This window comes from Rhinopithecus roxellana, chromosome 22, assembly GCF_007565055.1.
Source record: "Rhinopithecus roxellana isolate Shanxi Qingling chromosome 22, ASM756505v1, whole genome shotgun sequence".
NCBI classification, from domain to species: Eukaryota; Metazoa; Chordata; class Mammalia; order Primates; family Cercopithecidae; genus Rhinopithecus; species Rhinopithecus roxellana.
Genome location: NC_044570.1, coordinates 8587500 through 8610352, shown reverse-complemented (window position 1 = coordinate 8610352; position 22853 = coordinate 8587500). Strand labels below are relative to the sequence as shown.

The 22853-nt window shown below is 43.0% G+C and overlaps 1 protein-coding gene across 2 annotated transcripts in view; it reads left to right on the top strand.

Moving 5' to 3' along the window:
• Positions 1-4382: 4382 nt before the first annotated feature.
• Positions 4383-22853, top strand: part of LOC115895646 (G-protein coupled receptor 143-like) — a 63829-nt gene continuing 45358 nt past the window's right edge. Inside the window, exon 1 of one of the 2 annotated variants that reach the window (XM_030926292.1) lies at positions 4383-5130. In XM_030926292.1, the coding sequence (XP_030782152.1) occupies positions 4931-5130 (200 nt within the window). In that variant the 5' untranslated portion in view covers positions 4383-4930. Of the gene's footprint in view, positions 5131-5690; positions 5778-22853 lie in introns of those variants that run through there. The other variant, XR_004055827.1, reaches the window with a different exon arrangement.

The following is a 22853-nucleotide window of genomic DNA, read 5'->3' as shown; positions in this document are numbered from 1 at the left end:
GGTTTGGGAAAAGAGTCTTGGAAGTCAAGGCAGCCATCTCCTAGGAGATGGTGTATATCAGGCAGAGAAAGACTAGAAGAAAAATGGCTATGACTATGCCCATTTTAGTCATCAGCTTGGAATCCTGCCACATGGCAGAGTTTGGTGGACACAGCACTTCTCTGCTCCCTGGGACATAAGCAGAAACATTTTGGGCAAGACTGAAGCATTCTACTCCCAAGATGCCCCATGCCTTGGGCTGGTAGAGGAATGCTGTCTGAAAGCCAGGAGCTCAGTAAGGCTATTGACTGGCCTGGCCTTGATTCTTCTCCACAGGGGCCACTTAGGCTTCTTACAATTAGTAGTTATGTTGTTAGGTAGTTAGAAGGTGACTTACTCCATGTTGCAAAAGCAGAAACGTTCAGTGTTTAGTGCGGGGCAAGTGCAGCCACCTTCTGTCATAGAGTGTTGGATAAAGCATATCCTAGAGTTATTCTGGTTCAACAGAAAGGTATACACAAGGGCGTAAATGCCAAGGATCAAGGTTTTGTGGGGGTTACCCAAGTAGAGTTAATCTTCATCTTTTGCAGATTCTCTCTTTGCAAATTCAACTACTTGCTCTAATTTCTTTGTAACCCCAAATTAATACTCATTGCACTTTCATGAACATTTAAAGCAGTAAATAATTTGAGTTACCTTGTTTCCACTTTTCTCACTAAGCTTGAACAAGGCAATGCTCTGACTTCTTATTTCAGCTTATACTGTAAGCAAATATCTTGCTGTGGTCTACGGAATGCCATGCTTTTTTCATTTTTGCAAAATGCAGCCTCGTTCTCCTGGTAACTTTGCTGTTTAAAATGACCCCAAGTGTAGTGATGAAGTGCTAGCTAGTGTTCCTAAGTGCAAGAAGGTTGTGATGTTGCTTACAGGCAAAATATGTGTTTTAGAGACACTTTCTTCAGGGGTTCAGGCAGGAGTAACAGTTGTTGGCCATGCATTCAATGAAAATGGTCAACAATATGTATTAAACAATGTGCCTTTAAATAGAAACACAGCTAAAACAGGCTATGTGTTGATAATTGTATGAAATTGTTGATAATTAATGAAAATGTGGCCAGATGCTCACAGGAACCTAACCTAATATTTCTCATAGGACCAATGGTTCAGTCTTAGCGAATTCAGTGTTTTTTGCAATTTTATAAAATGACTGCTGTGAGTAATGTGAACTGGTTGTATCAGTTCATTATAAACATCCAATGAGCTTTAGTTTTGACCCACATCTGATTCAAGTGATTAGAAGACCAAATGTGTACCATGAATGCAGAAGTCTACAGGATCAATTTCCACTGGTTACCTCTGGCAATTGTCCACAGGGACTGACCTACTCAGAGCTCCTATAGTTGAACAAATCTTAGAATATAGTGATTTGGTATTTCATCAGCACTAATCAGTAACTCACATCTATTCTCTTGGTTACTCACTCTGCACCCATTCCTCCCTCTGAAACGACACATCTCACTGTGTCTGGAGTTGGTTCATTCTGACGGGTTCATGGTCTCACTGACTTCAAGAATGAAGCCATGGACCTTCACAGTGAGCGTTACTACTCTTAAAGATGGCACAGACCCAAAGAATGAGCAGTAGCAAGGTTTATTGTGAAGAGTGAAACAACAAAGCTTCCACAGCATGGAAGGGGACTGGAGCAAGTTGTCACTGCTGGCTGGGGTGGCCAGCTTTTATGCCCTTATTTGTCCCCACCCATGTTCCATTTCTGTCCTATCAGAGTGCTCTTTTTTCCATCCTCCCCATGATTGGCTACTTTTACACTCCCGCTGATTGATTTATTTTACAGAGTGCTGATTGGTGCATTTTACAATCCCCTTGCTAGCTACAGAGCACTGATTGATGCATTTTACAATCCTCTTGTAAGACAGAAAAGTTCTCCAAGTCCCTACTTGACCCATGAAGTCCAACTGGCTTCATCTCTCAATCCCTTATCTAAACAGGACACCCCAACTGCTGTTGGGAATTGGGTGATGACCACTGTAGCTACTTCCTGCTGGATGGGGCAAAGAAGGGGCCCTGCAGTGTTAGTGTCCTCCAGAGGGGAACTATCTAAGACAGTCAAAGGGTCAGTGGATTGATCCACGGTCCTCGGTAGAAGTTGTGAGTTGAGCTCATTTGGGGTTCCATTTGTAAGACTATCTGTAGTGTGATGACCTTGATCCTGCAGGAAACAAAGTTGACAAGGAGGTTGAAAATACAGGGCTCAAAGGTGAGTAATAGCATGATGATTGTCATGGGACCTAGAAAGGGGAGAAGCCACGTTGCCTGCCTCCAGAGATTGGTATACGAGTTTGAAAGGAGTTGTCTGATTTCAGAAGCCTTTTCCTGTAAATGCTGGGTAGCATCTCATACTATCCCTGACTGGTTAGTGTAAAAATGACACTTTTCCTCTAGGAAGGTGCAAAGTCCTCCTTTCTCAGCAGTGAGAAGGTTGAGGCCTCAGCAGTTTTGGAGAGTCACTGCGGCCAAAGGGTCTATTTGGGGTTGTATTTATATTTTGTTATTTCTTGCAAACTGTCTGAGAAATCTTTTCAGAGTGTATGGTAGTAGGATAATGAAGTAGATAAACTAGCTATTCCAGTTCCTGTAGCAGTAGCCATTCCTAGCCCTAAAAATACGGGGAGTGAGTTATATGGCCCTGCACTGATGGACATGAACTTTGAGGGGCATTGATAGGGTCTGATTTCCTGGGGCAATGTCAATGTTGGGACTTAGGAATACTAAGGTGCAGGTGCCTGTCCATTTGGTAGGGAGGCAGATATAGGTTGAAGTTCCACATAAGAATAATATGCCTTGGCTGGGTAGACAGAACTGGTTGTGTATGTTAAAAAGGTGTGTGAGTTTGTTGTTTTCATTTTCCCATACTCCTAGAGTACTTGCCAAGGTAGCTCCAGTGAGTGGCTGGAAAGGGATTTTGGGAGCAATCTGATTGGCTCCCTGTGTTCTATTTTTCCACTGGAGAAAAAATCGTTTTATATCTACTAGGAACCATTCAAGGGAATAGTTGAAAGAGGGGTTGAGAAGGCAATCACTACTGGTGCGGGTGCTGCTGCAGGCAGTCCAGGAGTGAACAGTCATGCAGGGAGTATGTTTGCCATTACAAAACCTGGACTATTTGTTAAGCAGGGAGGAGGTGATGATTTTTGGAGGCTCTGAGAAACAGACAAGCCAACCAAATGGAGTTGTTTGGGTGACTAGAAAGTTACTATGATCATCTGGGACTTGAAGTTGCAGGGTGTAATTACACTGATGGGATAGTAGGTGCCCCAAGGGCAGGCCTGATAACAGGCTGCATTGGATGCCTAAAGGAACTTGGAAAGTTTAGATGGTATTCGGGGTTACAGAGCCGTGCATGTGCTTTTCATGGCTTGTGTAATAGGTGAGGTTAGCAATGTAAGAACATAAAAGCTGGATTGCATGTCCTGTTGTGGTGTTCTTGGTAAACTTTGGGGAAGCCCAAATATAGGAATTATTTCATGAATTAGGAGCATGAAATAACCACTTCTTGAGCATTCTCATTGTGAAGGGAAAGGCTTCTATCCAATTTGTAAAGGTATCAACACAGACCAACAAGTATTGAAATCCCCTTGACTTAGGCATATGGTTGAAGTTTAACTGCCAGCCCTCTCTGGGATAGTGCTCTATTCTTTTTTCCCCAGAGTAGCCTTATGATGGCCCAAAGGATTATTTCTTTGGCACACCTCATAGGCTTTGACTACTTGTCAGATGGTCCAGAGGAGATTTGGGACTGTAAATAGGGATTTGGCCATTTGATGAGTGTTCACAGAACACATATGAAAAGTTTGGTGGAGGGTCTTAAGTATTTTCCACTTGCTGGCTTCTGGTATGAGTACCTTATCCTCTTCTGTTTTCAATCACCCCAAGGTAAGAAAACTATGCCCCCGTGAAAGTCCCCATTATGTTTTGGTCAGGGAATACTGGGGCTTAATCTCTTGCAGTTCCCCCAGAGGTTAGGAATTCTCTTTCTCTCCATATTGCAGCATGGGCATGTAGGATTAGATAAGCATACTTTGCTGTCTAGCTAAAGGTTTGTAAACGCACCAATCAGCACTGTGTAAAAACACAGCAATTAGCATTCTGTGTCTAGCTAAAGGTTTATAAAGGCAGCATCAGCACTGTGTAAAAATGCACCAGTCAGCACTCTGTATGTAGCTAAAGGTTTATAAACACACCAATCAACACTCTGTAAAATGGGACAATCAACTCACTCTAAAATGGACCAATCAGCTCTCTGTAAAATGGGCCAATCAGCAGGATGTAGGTAGGGGGAATAAAAGCTGGCCACCTGTAGGGGCAGTCAGATTTGGCTGGTGCAGTGGCTGTGAAGCCTATGTTCTTTCTTGCTGCTGCTCACTGTTTGGGTCTGCACTACTCTTAAAAGCTGTAACAATCACTGCCAACGAAGATCTGCAGCTTCACTCCTGAAGCCAATGAGACCACGAACCACCAGTAGGAAGGAACAACTCCGAAGGCCTCCACCTTTAAGAGCTGTCACACTCACTGCCAAGGTCTGTGGCTTCACTTGTGAAGTCAGCAAGGCCACGAACACACCAGAAGGAAGACACTCCAGATACATCTGAATATCTTAAGGAACAAACTGCAGACACACCATCTTTAATAACTGTAACACTCATTTGGACCGTCGGTGGCTTCATTCTTGAAGTCAGCAAGACCAGGAACCCACAGGAAGGAACCAATTCCAGACACACTCCTATGGCAGTGACTTGCCCAGGCCTACTGCCAGCGGGTATGCCAATGGTGGTGGCACATACAGCGGGCCAATGGGCGGGAGCATCTCATGAGGCTGGCCTCCCTTCAACCCCTACTGCATCCTGGAGCCACAGGTTTCCCTGAGTGAGCAAGCATGGACGGAGGCCCCCAACTTGCCAGGGGCGGCGGACTAGCCGGCTGCCAGATAACCAGTCAGTATTTCCCGCAGTGGATGCCTGGTGGTTCTCTCCCCAGAACCACTGGTGGTTCCCCTGGCTCCCGCTGGGACAAGGGGCCAGGGGAACGCGGCCGCAGGTTGCATGGGCAACTCTTGCACGCCGCCCTCGGAGCCCGGTGAGTGGTGCCTCTGGCTTGGGGACAGTGGTCGGGGCGCGTGCGGGGCATTGGTGCAGTGTTGAGTCTTGCCGGCCTTCCCCGCCGGCAGAGCTGCCTCCTGCAGGTCTCCGGACGGGCTTGGGGCCGCTGCGGATTTTTAGCGGCCCAGGGTGGCAGTGAGGGGCCAGTAGGGGATTCCGGGACGGGCCTGGGGCGTTTGGGGGGCAGAGGAGGCCCTGAGGGGCTGACCGGGGCCCTGGGGCGGGGCTGCGGGGCCGTCTAGGGATCTCTGAGCGGGTACTAGTTGCTGGGGAGGGGGGCGCCGACCTTTGCACTGCTAGAAGAGTGCCTTTGAGTTTGCTGGACGTGGTTGTTATTCTCAGTTTCCTTATTATTACCATTGTTTTGAAATGAGAGCAGGCGGCTCTCGGGCTCCTTGCCAGAGCGGGCGAGCGAACTGGGGATCTGGGGCGTCCCGGTTGCAGGAGGCGAGTGTAGGCGGAAGAGGTGCAGGAATGAGGAGCAGCGTGTAGTGAGTGTTAGGGGAGGGTAGGCGGACCCGGGAGGTGGGGAGGGCGCGGTTGGGAGGAAAGCGGTGGCGGTGGCGGTAGCAGTAGCGGTGGCAGTGGCGGCTGCAACAAGCAATCCGGGGCCTCAAGGACAATGTGAGATGTAGCCAAAAATGTTAATTTCCGTTCCTCATTTCATCATTACCTGGCAGGGTGGTTGGTAGGTGGGTGGGTTGGTGTCCCTGCGACATTGATTCAGTCCTATTTTTGGGAAAGTTGGTGGGGGGAGTCCTGATTTTTCTCCAGGCCTGTTCTTTTCCTGGTGTTCCATTAACATTTTCTGCTTCTGTTGTGTTTTTGGAAGGCGATTATTGTGTATCAACTTCTAAGTAGTTTTGGAAGAGGGTTGGGAATATGAAGCTGGTCCAAGTTACTGCTAAGGGCTTTAGAACTATTTTCCTTCTAACAGTTAAGATGTAACATGCTTAGGTTTCATGGTTTTTGCAGGTTATGGGTAGCTTTGTATGCATTCGCCAGAACAGGGTTTTTCTGGTAGAGAAATCAGATTTCAGGCTTTCTTATATGAGGAGAGTTATGCAGTAATTTGAGCAATATCCTTAACACTTGAAATGAGAAATAAAAATGTGCACAGTTGTTGAACTGCAGCACTTAGAATCTTTTGATCCTTTTTGGGGGGATGAGACTTAGCCAAACATGTAGGATAAAATTGCTTGTGGAAAAAGTGTCATTGAAACAGTTACTATTTTTGTTATGTGCAAACCCAGTCAGTGGCATGACTTGGAGAGTTCAAAATCAGAGACTATGACACAGTTTGGTGCCTCTGAGACCTTGATTTCTCTTACTAAATGTTGGCTGCCCTGGAAGACCTCTAGTTCTCTTAATGTGTGTCACAATCACTCTCGAATTACTTGCAACTGTAGTTAAACCAGAAAAAAAGCAGGGTTGGGGGTTTGGGTTAGGGTGGGCTGATGTCTTGGTCAGCTTTCATTGTGACCCTTGCATTGGATCTCCTATAGTTGGTGTGGCCTCCTCCACCCTCGATTCAACTGTTGTCCTCCTAGCTTTATGTTTGGTCTTGCAGTAAGAGCAGGATCTCATCTGATAGGCTGGCCATCTGAATGGAACAGGATGGAAGGGAACAAAGACCAAATTGCTATGATGTTTTCTCTGTTCTTTGTGCATGCCTCTTGTGTGTTGAAAAGTTCCCCACAGGATATTCCTAAATTTGACCCAAACTTCAAACTTTTAGCAGTTTTTTCTTTCTGTTTTATTTTGGTAAAATATACATAACAAAATCTACTAGAAGTTTGTTTTTAAAGTTGTTACTTTTAAAACTCCAGTTCCTCTTTGCAGCTCTAACTTGCCTTGCCACTGTCAGATGCTTTTCTCTGTACTATGCTGATCACCCACACCAGCAGTGCCTTTCATCATACTCACCCAGATGGCCTGCTGATGACCAGTGGCTGGCATGTTAGCTGTAACTGCAATGTTGATACAGTGACGAGAACTCTCTACACAGTTAAAGAAACTATGCTATTTCTCTTTATTTGAGATTATTTTTTTCCAGAAGCTTTTTGTGCCTTTCTGAGTAGATTTGATATACTAAGGTTATGCTTCGTCAAATATAAGAGACTTTTTTTGCATTTGAGCAATGAACCTATCATCAGTTAAATAAAATAATTAGTATCAGTGAATGCTGGTTTGGAAAATAATCTGCATTTTGTTGCCAAAATAAGTGTTCTGATCTGTCCATCACCCTGTATAAGTCCGTTCGTCCCTCAGATGGTATCTATAATGGATGAGGATCTCTTAATAGCAGGTATTTGCTGCTGAATAAGTGAAAATGATGATGCGTTGCTTGTCTGATGGCATGTTGTATCAGTTTATTATTGCTGTGTAGTTAGTGCTTTGTGGGAATTGAGTGTAGCACATTTGATAAACATTATTGAAAAATGAAATGAATTCAAATAACTAAAAGTTATTGTCTTGGAATTTTGAAGTGTTTTTAGTATGTGCTCTCTTAGTTTGAATTTTAAATGTAATGTCTGTGCAATCCAACTTTTCTAACTTTTATTGTAAAGCTGTTTGAAAGAAGATGTCAATCCTCAGCTCTAGAACTCAGGCAGTTAGATAATTGCCATCGAAGGGTTTTTAGGCTTAGGAAATGATCCACTTTAATGACTACATTAATTTTGATAGACATTTCTATTATTTTATTGTATACTATTTATTTTTGAGACAGTCTTGCTTTGTCACCCAGGCTGGCGCGATCTCGGCTCACTGCAACTTCTGACTTCTGGGTTCAAGCGATTCTGCTGTCTCTTACTTTTCTCAATATAGAGACGGTCTTACTATGTTGCCCAGGCTGATCTTGAACTCCTGGGCTAAAGCCATTTGCCCACCTCAGCTTCCCCTTGTGCTGGGATTACAGGCGTGAGCCACTGCATCCAGCCCTATGTTTGTATTATTAAGTGGCTTTTGTTTGTTTGAGAGACTTTGTTCATGGCATTTCTGGTTAAATTAGAGTCAGATTCAGCTTATACTTAGTGTTTTATGTATGTATAAGGTAAAACTTCAAATGTTATTTTTTTGATGACGTCCCATATGATGATTATGGCCTAACTCTGTTTATATGCCCCATTCTTTATCCCACCCCAGGCCTCCAGTAAGATCCTACATCATTCTCGCTGCATTGGCCTTTCCTTTCCTCAGTTGCACCATATGCCATAGTTTTGGACATGGCCTTGACATATCTATTGCTGCCTGCCATGCAGATCCTTAGCAGTTTTGATGAGGGCAATCTTTGTTTTTTATGTCTTTATGACCATTCACACATTTGGCATGCTTGTAAAGCACTGCGTGGCTAACTTCTAGCTCACCTGTCTACTTTTCCAAATGTGGCACACTCTATAGTGGGAAAACAGCTTTGGATCTTTTTTCAACTGGAATGAGTTACATGTTTTATGGAAGGAACTTCTAAAACTAGACAAACTCAGCTTTTTAGGATGTTTGACTGATTTAGTCAACAGATGTTTATTAGTTGCTCACTGTGCAGTTCTGTTTTAGGAAACACAAAGATTGTACAGATCCAGGCCCTGCTTTGAGATCTGCGAGAAAGATGCATTCAATTTACTTGAAACTTGCAGTATGTACTAGTTCCTATAAAAAAGGATATGTATCAGAGGAGAGAAAGGTTCTGTGACCTGGGAGATTTCATGGAAGAAGTGGCGTTTTTTCTTTCTTTTTTTTTTTTTTAACTGTAAGCTATATTTGTTTAAAAAAAACAATCAGTGGAATGTCACTGCAGAAATCAGAATAAGGCCATCTTAGACTGTGGGAAGGTTCTGGACAAAGGCTAGGAAGGTGGCATGTAATGTGAGAATGTTAGCCAAATCTGTGTGAACATGAAAGCGCATCCGAGAAGATGGTAGCAGATGAAACTGGAAACAGCTGCCGTTGGGTTGTATAGAGTTTGCATTGATAGACCTGAATTTGGTCTGCTGACTTTTTTTGAGGCAGAAGATGATGTGTCAAAGTTTAAACATAGTAGATGGGCCAGATGAAGTTGCACTGACTTTACAGCGCCCTGGTGCCTAAACTGTTCTTCTTTTTGAGACAAGGTCTTACTCTGTCGCCCAGGCTGGAGTGCAGTGGTGTGATCATAGCTCACTGCAGCCTCAAGCTGCTGGACTCAAGTGATTCTCCTGCCTCAGCCTCCGGAGTGGGTAGGACTACAGGAATGCACCACCATAGCAGGCTAATTAAAAAAAAAAAACTTTGTAGAGATGAGGTCTCACTATGTTTCTTAGGGTGGTCTTGAACTCCTGACCTCAAGTGGTCCTCCCACCTCATCCTCCCAAAGTGCCGGGATTACACACACAAGGCATCATGTCCAACCTTAAGAAGATCCTTACAATACAGTCAGGAGAAAGCTGAAACAGGAGAGGACTTGGAAAGCAGACTGCGTAAGCAAGTTGGGAAGACTTAGTGGTGTTTGTTAACAGGTGTTCATTAAAAATAACTTGGAAAAAGAGAAGATGAATTGATTCCTAGTGGAGGAAATTGGGCAAACATTAGGAGAGCGGCTCTGGGAAAGGATGGAGGAAAGGAGACAGAAAATAAAGTAGGGATGAGGAACAGGGCAGTGGAGCAGAAACCAGGTGCTGTTTATTTTGTGCCTACTGTATGTCACACTCCATTCTCTGCCCTGGGGACATTTGACATACATGGATGTCATTGGTGTTATTTGCCCACATTCTGGAGGGGGAAGTGGGCATCTCAGTTGAGGAATGGAAATGGTTATCTGGGGAAGTTTTATTGGCAGAGCCCAGGATGGAGTCTTGTGTTAGTCAGATGTGTACCTGCTGGCTCTTCACAGCAGATGCATTGCCTAAATAGCTGTAATGTCCAAGCTGGTATTTGCTCTCAGATACTTTTGTCAAGACAGTGTAAAGTATGGGCCAAGATAGTAGTTTTGGGTCCAAATAGAAGGGGATTAGAGATTTTGGAGGATGAAGACTGCTGATAGAAGCAGTATAGAAGGAAGAACATGGATTCTGTTTGCCCAAATACATGGTTAGGTTCGTCTTGGACTTGTTTTTGTTTTACACTTTCTAAATACTTCTGTGCACATATTAATAGATACCTAATTAATATTTGGTTGAAAATTTGGTTGAATGTCTGAAAAGTTCTGATTTTTACAAAGGTTTATGGTCTGAGAAGGCAGTAACACCTGGCGGGAAATACTTAATATTTTATACAAGAAATATTTAACGTAGTAAACCTGTGCCAACCTTGTGAACTAATATGAATGTTGGAGAGTTGAGTAGTATGCAGTCTTCATTCTGGATGTGAGCCTCTGTGGTCTGTGTGAGGGGCAGCAGCAGTGGGCCTCTGGCTTAGGGAGCCTTTTGTTGGGTGGCTGTCTCTGGCGCAGTGTTTCTATCAGTGCCCTAAATTACATTTTAGATTAATTGCAGATGCAGATTTGAATGGAGAGCAGAAGTAAATGTTTTGGATGACTCATTGCCCTGCAGTGTGCTCAGGTCCAGCTGCTCTTAAAGGGAGTTGCTTCCTGGTACAGGAGGGCCCTGTGTGGCACACCTTCTTTCTTTGCGTCTATTTTTACATAAGCCCACCACAGTTCTGCTGAGTCCTTTTCTTAACTAGCCCTTTCCACACGTGGGAACATTTTACTTTTTCAGGGGTTATCCTGAGGGAGATAATTTGTTCTGCAGTCATGACATTGCCATAGTGTTGCTTCAATCACAATTTTCTTCTCGATTGTTAGACTGCACTGAATTTGCCATGAAGATTCAGAAGGGCCTGGGTGACCTTCACCCTGGTGTTTCTTTAATGCACTGATGATTGTGCCAGTGGGAGCCAAGGGCTCCTTGAAAGTATCTCTTAGGGCCTGACATCATACAGGTCAGCTTGGCGTCTCTTTCCTTTTTTTCTTCCTTTTCTTTGAGACAGGTTCTTGCTTTGTGGCCCAGGCTGGAGTATATCAGCATGATCATGGTTCATTGCAAACCTCGACCTTCCAGGCCTCACGCTGCCAGGTAGCTGATACCACAGTTGTGTGCCCCACACCCAGCAATTTTTTTTTTTTCTTTTTCTTTTTTTTTTTGTAGGGTTGGGTCTCACTGTATTGCCTAGGCTGGTCTTGAACTCCTGGGCTCAACTCCTCCTCCTGCCTCCCAAAGGGTTGGGATTACTTGGGATTACAGGTATAATCTCCTTTTATTAATAAATGAGGAGGTGTGCCTCTTTATTCTCAGACTCTCCTGTTTTTCTTTCTTTCTTTTTTTTTTTTTTTTTGAGACTGAATCTCTCTCTGTTGCCCAGGTTGGAGTGCAGCCATTGCACCTGGCTGCCTCTCCTTACCTGATGTAAGGATGGCTTGTTTTCTTTGTCATCCAAGGTTGTGTTTGTTTTCACTTTGTGTGTAGCCTGCTGACAGAGATGCTTTTGAAGGCTCTGCTTTTAGTGAATCAGGTTAAATATAAATAACTTAAGATTAATGGGCTAAGAAAGGCTATTTGGTTTAAAAGTGTTCATAGCTGAGGCTGAAATTAACCCTTCCTGGGCTGTTGGGTTTACTCTGTGCCTCTTTTATTCTCAGACTCTTTTCTCTGTCTCTCTTTTCTTTTTTTCTTTTCTTTCTTTTTTTTTTTTTTGGAGTCTCTCTTGCCCAGGTTGGAGTGCAGTGGGACTATCTTAGCTCACTGCAACTTCTGCCTCCCAGATTCAAAAGATTCTCCTGCCTCAGCCTCCCAAGTAGCTGGGACTATTGGTGCACACTATCACACCAGCTAATTTTTGTTATTTTTAGTAGAGATGGGGTTTCACCATATTGCTCAGGCTGGTCTTGAACTCCTGACCTTGTGATCGGCCCACCTCAGCCTCCCAAAGTGCTGAGAGTATAGATGTGAGCCATTGCACCTGGCCTTGAAATATTTTTAATATCAGGTCACATTTGTTTTACCTAGGAGGCAAAGCTTCCTTATAATTTATATTTTTTTAGTGATGCTGCACTCTTGAAGTCAGTTATCTGTCACCTGAATCTTCAGGGACTGGGTTGAGTTGTGGGGTAGTGCTGGAATGACTTGCTATTTTTGGGACTGCTGCCCCTGGGAACAAGGGGACTAACTGCCCACACACTTACCAAAGGTGTGGGGGTCTTGTGGGGATCTTCAGCTCTGGAGGTTGAGGTTGCAGTGAGCTGAGCTCGTGCCACCACTCTCTAGCCCTGGTGAGTGAGACCGTCTTAAACAAAATTTAAAAAAGAAAGAAAATAAAAGGTGTTGTGTTATTATTTACACACCCAAACAAGTGAAAGGCCTACAGGACCAGCTCAAGTGAGGACAGCTCAGTTCAGGCATGTTTAACCTCTAGATTACCTCTTCCTTGAGAGATTTAGGAATAATCAGAGTTTCATTCTGTTGTGGTGTGGTTCTTTGATGTTAGCCACGGGAATAAGGAAGTTGCATTAAGCCTCAAAAATTGTGGAAAGTCCTAATGAGAAATGTCACAGGAAGAAGCTGCCAGCTGCTTCAGTGGTGTAGGTGATGCCTGTGCAGAAAAGCTTAGTGCAGCTAGATTCTGAAGGAGAGGATGTGGCCACCAGAGGTAGCTTTGTACTGGGGAGTGAATGTTGAGGGACAGAAGGAACACATCCATATCATGCTCAGTTTCTTAAGTCACTGGGATGTCCAGTTTGTTTTTGGGTGACAGTGGGTCCTTAAGACCCTGAAACTCATTCTGTTTGGGACATTGTGAGTTAATAGGTGGGCTGCGGGAGAATGTTCAGGTGTGGTTTGGAGATAACTGGGTTGCTTAACCACAGAGGAATCTTTCTTTCCTATGAGTTGTGTGGAATAGGATGTCTTGTATAGATTTCAAGGACATTAAAAGAAAACCACCTCCAATTTGGCTTTCCTTCTTTTTCCTTGTTGCAAGCTGGGTATTCATTAGGATGATAGCTCCTGTTTCCATTTCTGTTTCTTAGACCCTGGCTGTAAAAATTGGGTCACTGAAGGCACTGGGAGTGTTTCTGTGGTGTGTGCTGGCCCTGAGGGTTTGCATGTGTTGCTGCCAAGGCAGCTGGACCACTGTTGCTGTGCCCAGGTCCTCTGTGTTCTAACAATGTTAGGAACTATTCCCAAAAGTGTTAAACAGAATTTCAATTTATTAAGTGTTGTCTCATTAAGCCATTTTTTTTTGGGAGATAGGGTGGGGGGCTTATTTTGAAGCCAATAATAAATTGGAATGGAAAGAATATATACCAGGAAACAAATATTAGGTCTGATATTTTAACACTTAAAATTTGTCTGTCAGCCAGATGCTGTGGCTCACATTTATAATCCCAGCACTTTTTGAGTCCAAGGTGGGAGGTTTACCTGAGGCCAGCAGTTCAAGACCAGTCTTGAACTCAACCAATGAGACCGTATCTCTACCAGAAAACCAAAAATCAACAAAAAAGCCCCACAAATAAGCACTGGGTGACAAAGTGAGACCCTGTCTCTGTTTTAAAAAAAGAAAAAAATCAAAATTATTTATAATACCTCATATAATGTAAATACCATAAATATTTGTTATATCATTTGGGGATGACGACAAGAAAAAAGTCTGTACGTGTCAGTAACAGCAGAACCATCCATTTTTTGAGAGAAGTATTTTGAGTTTTTTGTTTTTTTTTTTAAACAGTATCTTGCTGTATCAATCAGTGCAGTGGCACCATCATAGCTCACTGCAGCCTCTGCTTCCTGTCCCTCCTCAGCCTCTCAAATTGCTCGGACTACAGGCTGGACCTACTACATCTGGTGTGCTGTTTCACTTAAGTGGAATTGCATGCTCTCTATCCCTTTGCATCTGGCTTCTTTCACATATAGTGTTTTCCAATTTTGTCCATGTTGTAGAATGTATTGGTGGTGCCCACTTTGATCAAGCAGTAAAGCTGAGCATCACTAGTGCTGGTTCACAACAAATGTAAGATATTCTTACCAAATATTTAAAACCAATGTTCATGGCCCTGAGCAGTAAGGAAAACTTGATTGAATTCTGGTTTGGAAGGAAGGAATAAAATGACTTTTAAAAATATTTTGGTTAGTATCCTAGAAGATCAATTAAAAAAAGTATTTTGGGGACCCTTGGATATCTAAATATGAACTGGATATCTGATGATAATAGTAAGTTATTGTCAATTTTCTTAGGTGTGATGATGTTTGTAGGAGATAGGAAGTGTTGCCTGAGGCATTCAGTGGTGAGGGAAATGATGACAGCCATTTACTTTTGAGTGTTCCAACAATCGACAGACAGAAATGAGAGTTAAATACTTGAGGCTGGGCGAAGGTTTGACACACATACATTGTGCTAGTCATTCACCTCTTCAGTGTTTAACATTTTAGTACTAAAAATACCGGAGAACTGACTTAAAGGTAATGCTCTTATTCTTCTATTATGTCTGTTTTCTGAGATACAAATGTAAGGAGCTAAGCTAATTTCCTCTTAATGATAGATACAAGACCAAGACAAGAGCAAAGGAGAGACCTTTTTTCTCAGTGTTACTTAAGCTGTCTGCTTTCATTGATAGATGCTTGTGGTACAGTCTTCCACTCATTTCTGCTTTCGTCTCTGAGCTTAACAAGTTCCTGGTGTTACAGATTGTTAACAGATCATGTGTTCCAGTCTGTGCCTACGTGTATAAACATGTGTTGTGTGTTATGCAATACTATGAGATGAGTCTGCCCAGAGGGACTCTGAAGTCAGGACTGTGTCTTTTTCTACACCTTTATACCCTAGCTCTCAGGCCTAAGAAAGAACCAGATTCAAAGGGTGGTAAGGGGAGGATGAGGTGCTTTGGGGTAGGCTGTGGGCCCCTGTCTCTTTGTAGGGAGTGTGGTGACCTCTAGGGGTATGTTTACAAATAGTTGGTTGTAAGACCAATGAGGAGGAGTCTTTTTCAGCCAGCTAGTCCCTATGGTTTGAGGTCTCAGCGTCTGTAACTGCCAGGCTGCAGAGCCCCATATAGTTGAGTGAGGAGTGTGTTGTAGCCTGCCCACCTGCTGAGGCTGGTTAGAGGCAAGCATAGGGGTTGCGCCTGACTGTCCTGGTCCAGGCACCTCTCCTGGTTTGTGCAGGTTTTGGTTTGTATTTATTCTTCATGTTGACATGTAAATGGTATTGTTACAAAGTGATTGCTTTGCTATTCTATGAAAAACCCAAGAACCTGAGGATAATAGCCTTATGTCCAAGTTTTCTTTTCACTGAAGGAGAATCCACAACTATCAAAGCTTCCAATTTACATCCCACAAAGGCACCTTCAGCTTACACCCATATCCTAGCCTCCGCATAGCTCCTCTTCCTATTAATGATAAGCCTCCTCTAAACTCCCCCACCCAGAATGAAACTAGCAAAGAAATCTCCAAGGGACCACAAAAACCATCTGGCTATCAGTTATGTCCCCTTCAGGCTATAAGGGGAGGGAAATTTGGCCCAACCCAGGTACATGTCCCATTCTCCCTCTCTGATTTAAAGCAGATCAAGGTGCCTGGGGGAAGTTTTCAGATGATCCTGATAGGTATATAGATGTTCTACAGGGTGTAGGGCAAACCTTTGACCTCACTTGGAGAGATATCATGCAATTGTTAGATCAAACCCTGACCTTTAATGAAAAGAATATGGCTTTAGCTGCAGCCTAAGAGTTTGGGAAATACCTGGAAAGGGACAAATTCCCTACCAGTCAGCAAGCTGTCCCCAGTATGTATCCCCACTGGGACCTAGACTCAGATCATGGAGACTGGAGTTGTAAACATCTGCTGACCTGTGTTCTAGGAGGACTAAGGAGAATTAGGAAGAAAACCATGAATTATTCAGTGTTGTCCACCATAACTCAGGGAAAGAAAGAAAATCCTTCTGCCTTTCTTGAGCAGCTACAGGATGGCTTAAGGAAATATACTTCTGTCACCTGACTCCCTGGAGGGTCAATTGATCCTAAAAAGATAAGTTTATTACCCAATCATCTACAGATATCAGGAGAAAGCTCCAAAAGCAAGCCCTGGGCCCTGAACAAAATCTGGAGGCATTATTAAACCTGGCAACCTCAGTGTTCTATAATAGGGCCCAAGAGGAACAGGCCTAAAAGGAAAAGTGAGATCAGAGAAAGGACGCAGCCTTAGTCATGGCCCTCAGACAAACAGACCTTGATGGTTCAGAGAGGACAGAAAATGGAGCAGGCCAATCACTTGGTAGGCCTTATTATCAGTGTGGTTTGCAAGGACACTTTAAAAAAGATTTTTCAGTGAGAAACAAGCCACCCCCTTGCCCATGTCCACTATGCCGAGGCAATCACTGGAAGGTGCACTGCCCAGAGGACGAAAGTTCTGTGGGCCTGAAGACCCCAACCAGATGATCAAACAACAGGATTCAGGGTGCCTGGGGCAAACACCAGCTCATGTCATCACCCTCACTGAGCCCCGGGTACATTTTAACCATTGAAGTCCAGGAAATTGACTTCCTCCTGGAAACTGGCATGGCTTTCTCAGTGTTAATCTCCTGTCCCAGACAGCTGTCCTCAAGGTCTGTTACCATCCAAGGAATCCTGGGAGAGCCTGTAACCAGGTAATTCTCCCACCTCCTCAGTTGTAATTGGGAGCCTTTGCTCTTTTCACAGGCCTTTCTTGTGTCTGAAAGTCCCAGATTGAGAGGTGAAGCCAGCTGGATTTCCTGGGTTGAGTGGGGACTTGGAGAACTTTTGTGTCTAGCTAACGGATTATAAATGCACCAATCAGCACTCTGTAAAAATATACCAGTCAGCACTCTGTAATAAGATGGATCAATCAGCAGAACTTGAGCAGGGACAAATAAGAGAATAAAAGCTGGCCACCCCAGCCAGCAGCGGCAAGCCACTCAGGTCCCTTTCCATGCTGTGGAAACTGTTCTTTTGCTCTTCATAATAAATCTTGCTGCTGCTCATTCTTTGGGTCCACACTACCTTTATGAGCTGTAACACTCACCACAAGGGTCTGTGGCTTCATTCCTGAAGTCAGTGAGACTGCAAACCCACCGGAAGGAACAAACAACTCCGGAAGTGCCACCTTTAACAGCTGTAACACTCTCTGCGAAGGTCTGCAGCTTCATTTCTGAAGTCAGTGAGACCAAGAACCCACTGGAAGGAACCAACACCAGACACAATAGGACATCTTAACATTCTTCTAGTTGAGAGTTCTAGGCTGGGCGTGGTGGCTCATACCCACAATCCCAGCACTTTGGGAGGCCGAGGTGGGTGGACCACGAGGTCAGGAACTCAAGACCAGCCTGGCCAACATGGTGAAACCCCATCTCTACTAAAAATACAAAAATTAGCTGGTGCATTGGCAGGTGCCTGTCATCCCAGCTACCCAGAAGGCTGAGGCAGGAAAATTGCTTGAATCCAGGTGGCAGAGGTTGCAGTAAACTGAGATCATGCCACTGCACTCCAGCCTGGGCAACAGAGTAAGACTGTCTCAGATACAAAAAAAAAAAAAAAAAAAAAAAAAAAAAGAGTTCTGATTCTATGTCCTCAGGGGACATAGGACTATCTTTATTGTCCTACACTTTTAAGATGTCAAAGATACCGTTTGAAATGCTTGTTCCCTGGTGCCGTAAAGAAATAGCACTTGACCACTATTTAGTAAGGCCAATTTCCCTTCCTGTAGAGAGGGTACACTTGCCAGCAGTTTTCCAATGAGAGTACACTGTACAAAGGAGACAGGGTCATTTATAAACACCTTACTGATGGCTCCACCTTACTGCTGTGTCTGGTTTCCATTGGCTGGAACGGGCCCACAGATTCTGTATTTGACCTGATTGGCTACCAACTTAGAACTTTTTAAATTATTATTATTATTTTTTTGATACGGAGTCTCGCTCTGTCTCCCGGGCTGGAGTGCAGTGGCCGGATCTCAGCTCACTGCAAGCTCCGCCTTCCAGGTTTACGCCATTCTCCTGCCTCAGCCTCCCAAGTAGCTGGGACTACAGGCGCCCGCCACCTCGCCCGGCTAGCTTTTTTTGTATTTTTTAGTAGAGACGGGGTTTCACCGTGTTAGCCAGGATGGTCTTTTTAAAAGAGGCAACGGTAGAGGAGAACGAAGGAAGGAGGAAATAACTTGTGGGATGTTGAGAAAGGTAAAAACACTTTTAAGTAGGGAAGAGGAACAGGCTATGACTTAATGCTTGCTTGGACCAGTATAAGCATAGTAGGGTAAATATTTAAGCTAAATTATGGGAGCTAAGAACATAAAATACATTGATTTCTTTACTACGTCTAGCAGATACTTAAGAATGTTAGCATAGGCCTTTGAATAAATTTCGCTTCTAAGAGAGGTTACTATTTATTCCTAATTAGATGGGGAAGAAAGTCTTTGAAGAGGAACCTCTACCTTACTTTTTACAATATTCCTTCTCTTTTTATTTCATAATTCCTGTTTAAACTTGTCTAATATGTTTTGACTTAACTATTTTGTTTGTCCTTCTAAGAGAAGTAATTTTATTTTTTTGAATAGCATGGAGGAGAGTTAGGAGTTAACTCTGTAAGAAAGCAAAAACAGGAAGTTTTTTTTGCCTGGGGGTAAAGAATGAAGATGATGTTATAGTAGATTTATCCCTGTAGAAACACTATCTATCTATCTATCTATCTATCTATCTATCTATCTATCTATCTATCTATCTAATCTGTCTATATTTTTTTCAAAACAATGTAGATATGACCAACATGTAACTGAGAATCTAAAATGACTGAGGACTAGAGTAGGTTAAAAAGGGACTCAACAGTGGTCCATTCCAAGATGGCCGAATAGGAACAGCTCCAGTCTGCAGCTCCCAGTGTAATCCATGCAGAAGACGGTAATTTCTGCATTTCCAACTGAACTGAGGCATGTGGTTCATCTCTTTGGGACTGGTTGGGCAGGGGGTGCAGCCCACAGAGAGGGAGCCAAAGCAGGGTGGAGCGTCGCCCTACCTGGGCAGCATAAAGGGTCAGGGGATTTCCCTTTCCTAGCCAAGGAAAGCCATGACAGACTGTACCCGGAAAATCGGGATACTCCTGCCCAAATACTGCACTTTCCCAACAGTCAGTAAATGGCATACCAGGAGATTATATCCTGCACCTGGCTCGGCACGCCCCATGCCCATGGAGCCTTGCTCACTGCTAGTGCAGCAATCTGCCTGATTACCCTGGCCAGAACTTTCAACACTATGTTGAATAGGAGTGGTGAGAGAGGCCTTCCCTGTCTTCTGCCAGTTTTCAAAGGGACTGCTTCCAGTTTTTGCCCATTCAGTATGATGTTGGCTATGGGTTTGTCATAAATAGCTCTGATTATTTTGAGATAATGTTCCATCAATACCTAGTATATTAAGAGTTTTTAGCATGAAGTACAGTTGAATTTTGTCAAAGGCCTTTTCTGCATCTATTGAGATAATCATGTGGTTTTTGTCGTTGGTTCTTTTTATGTGTTGGATTATGTTCATTAATTTGCATATATTGAACCAGTATTGCATCCCAGGGATGAAGCTGACTTGATTGTGGTGGATAAGCTTTTTGGTGTGCTGCTGTATTTGGCTTTCCAGTATTTTATTGAGGATTTTTGCATTGATGTTCATCAGGGATATTGGCCTAAATTCTCTTTTTCGTGTGTGTGTCTCTGCCAGGCTTTGGTATCAGGATGATGCTGTCCTCATAAATGAGTTATGGAGGATTCTCTCTTTTTCTGTTGATTGGAATAGTTTCAGGACGAATGGTCCCAGTTCCTCTTTGTACCTCTGGTAGAATTCAGCTGTGAATCCATCAGGTCCTGGACTTTTTTTGGTTGGTAGCTATTAATTATTGCCTCAACTTCAGAGCTTGTTATTGGTCTATTCAGAGATTCAACTTCTTCGTGGTTTAGTCTTGGGAGGGTGTATGTGTCCAGGAATTTATCCATTTCTTCTAGATTTTCCAGTTTATATGCATACAAAGGTATTTATAGTATTTCCTTTTTTTTTTCTTTTTAAAGGTAAAATATAAAATTCTATTTTTCTTATTATTAGTTGATCTATTTTTTGCCACTATTCTCCTGGAACTTATTCTATATATATATATATACATACTTTAAGTTCTAGGGTACATGTGCACAGCATGCAGGTTTGTTACGTATGTATACATGGGCCGTGTTGCTGTGCTGCACCCATTAACTCGTCATTTACATTAGGTGTATCTCCTAATACTACCCCTCCCCCTTCCCCCCCTTCCCACAATAGGACCTGGTGTGTGGTGTTCCCCTTCCTGTGTCCCAAGTGATCTCATTGTTCAATTCCCACCTATGAATGAGAACATGCGGTATTTGGTTTTCTGTTCTTGCGATAGTTTGCTGAGAATGATGGCTTCCAGCTGCATCCATGTCCCTACAAAGGCCACAAACTCATCTTTTTTTATGGCTGCATAGTATTCTATGGTGTATATGTGCCACATTTTCTTAATCCAGTCTGTCACTGATGGACATTTGGGTTGATTCCAAGTCTTTGCTATTGTGAATAGTGCCGCAATAAACATACGTGTGCATGTGTCTTTATAGCAGCATGATTTATAAACCTTTGGGTATATATCCAGTAGTGGGATGGCTGGGTCATATGGTACATCTAGATCTAGATCCCTGAGGAATCACCATACTGTTTTCCATAATGGTTGAACTAGTTTACAATCCCACCAACAGTGTAAAAGTGTTCCTATTTCTCCACATCCTCTCCAGCACCTGTTGTTTCCTGACTTTTTAATGATTGCCATTCTAACTGGTGTGAGATGGTATCTCATTGTGGTTTTGATTTGCATTTCTCTGATGGCAAGTGATGATGAGCATTTTTTCATGTGTCTGTTGACTGTATGAATGTCTTCTTTTGAGAAATGTCTGCTCATATCCTTTGCCCACTTTTTGATGGGGTTCTTTGTTTTTTTCTTGTAAATTTGTTTGAGTTCTTTGTAGGTTCTGGATATTAGCCCTTTGTCAGATGAGTAGATTGCAAAAATTTTCTCCCATTCTGTAGGTTGCCTGTTCACTCTGATGGTAGTTTCTTTTGCTGTGCAGAAGCTCTTTAGTTTAATGAGGTCCCATTTGTCAATTTTGGCTTTTGCTGCCGTTGCTTTTGGTGTTTTAGACATGAAGTCCTTGCCCATGCCTATGTCCTGAATGGTACTACCTAGATTTTCTTCTAGGGTTTTTATGGTATTAGGTCTAACATTTAAGTCTCTAATCCATCTTGAATTAATCTTCGTATAAGGAGTAAGGAAAGGATCCAGTTTCAGCTTTCTACTTATGGCTAGCCAATTTTCCCAGCACCATTTATTAAATAGGGAATCCTTTCCCCATTTCTTATTTCTCTCAGGTTTTCAAAGATCAGATGGCTGTAGATGTGTGGTATTATTTCTGAGGACTCTGTTCTGTTCCATTGGTCTATATCTCTGTTTTGGTACCAGTACCATGCTGTTTTGGTTACTGTAGCCTTGTAGTATAGTTTGAAGTCAGGTAGCGTGACGCCTCCAGCTTTGTCCTTTTGACTTAGGATTGTCTCGGCAATGCGGGCTCTTTTTTGGTTCCATATGAACTTTAAAGCCATTTTTTCCAATTCTGTGAAGAAACTCATTGGTAGCTTGATGGGGATGGCATTGAATCTATAAATAACCTTGGGCAGTATGGCCATTTTCACAATATTGATTCTTCCTATCCATGAGCATGGTATGTTCTTCCATTTGTTTGTGTCCTCTTTGATTTCACTGAGCAGTGGTTTGTAGTTCTCCTTGAAGAGGTCCTTTACATCCCTTGTAAGTTGGATTCCTAGGTATTTTATTCTCTTTGAAGCAATTGTGAATGGAAGTTCTTTCCTGATTTGGCTCTCTGCTTGTCTGTTACTGGTGTATAAGAATGCTTGTGATTTTTGCACATTAATTTTGTATCCTGAGACTTTGCTGAAGTTGCTTATCAGCTTAAGGAGATATTGGGCTGAGACGATGGGGTTTTCTAAATATACAATCATGTCATCTGCGAACAGGGACAATTTGTCTTCTTCTTTTCCTAACTGAATACCCTTGATTTCTTTCTCTTGCCTGATTGCCCTAGCCAGAACTTCCAACACTATGTTGAATAGGAGTAGTGAGAGAGGGCATCCCTGTCTTGTGCCAGTTTTCAAAGGGAATTTTTCCAGTTTTTGCCCATTCAGTGTGATATTAGCTGTGGGTTTGTCATAAATAGCTCTTATTATTTTGAGGTACGTTCCATCAGTACCGAATTTATTGAGCGTTTTTAGCATGAAGGGCTGTTGAATTTTGTGAAAAGCCTTTTCTGCATCTAGTAAGATAATCATGTGGTTCTTGTCTTTGGTTCTGTTTATATGCTGGATTACGTTTATTGATTTGCAAATGTTGAACCAGCCTTGCATCCCAGGGATGAAGCCCACTTGATCATGGTGGATAAGCTTTTTGATGTGCCGCTGAATCCAGTTTGCCAGTATTTTATTGAGGATTTTTGCATCAATGTTCATCAGGGATATTGGCCTAAAATTTTCTTTTTTTGTTGTGTCTCTGCCAGGCTTTGGTATCAGGATGATGTTGGCCTCATAAAATGAGTTAGGGAGGATTCCCTCTTTTTCAATTGATTGGAATAGTTTCAGAAGGAATGGTACCAGCTCCTCTTTGTACCTCTGGTA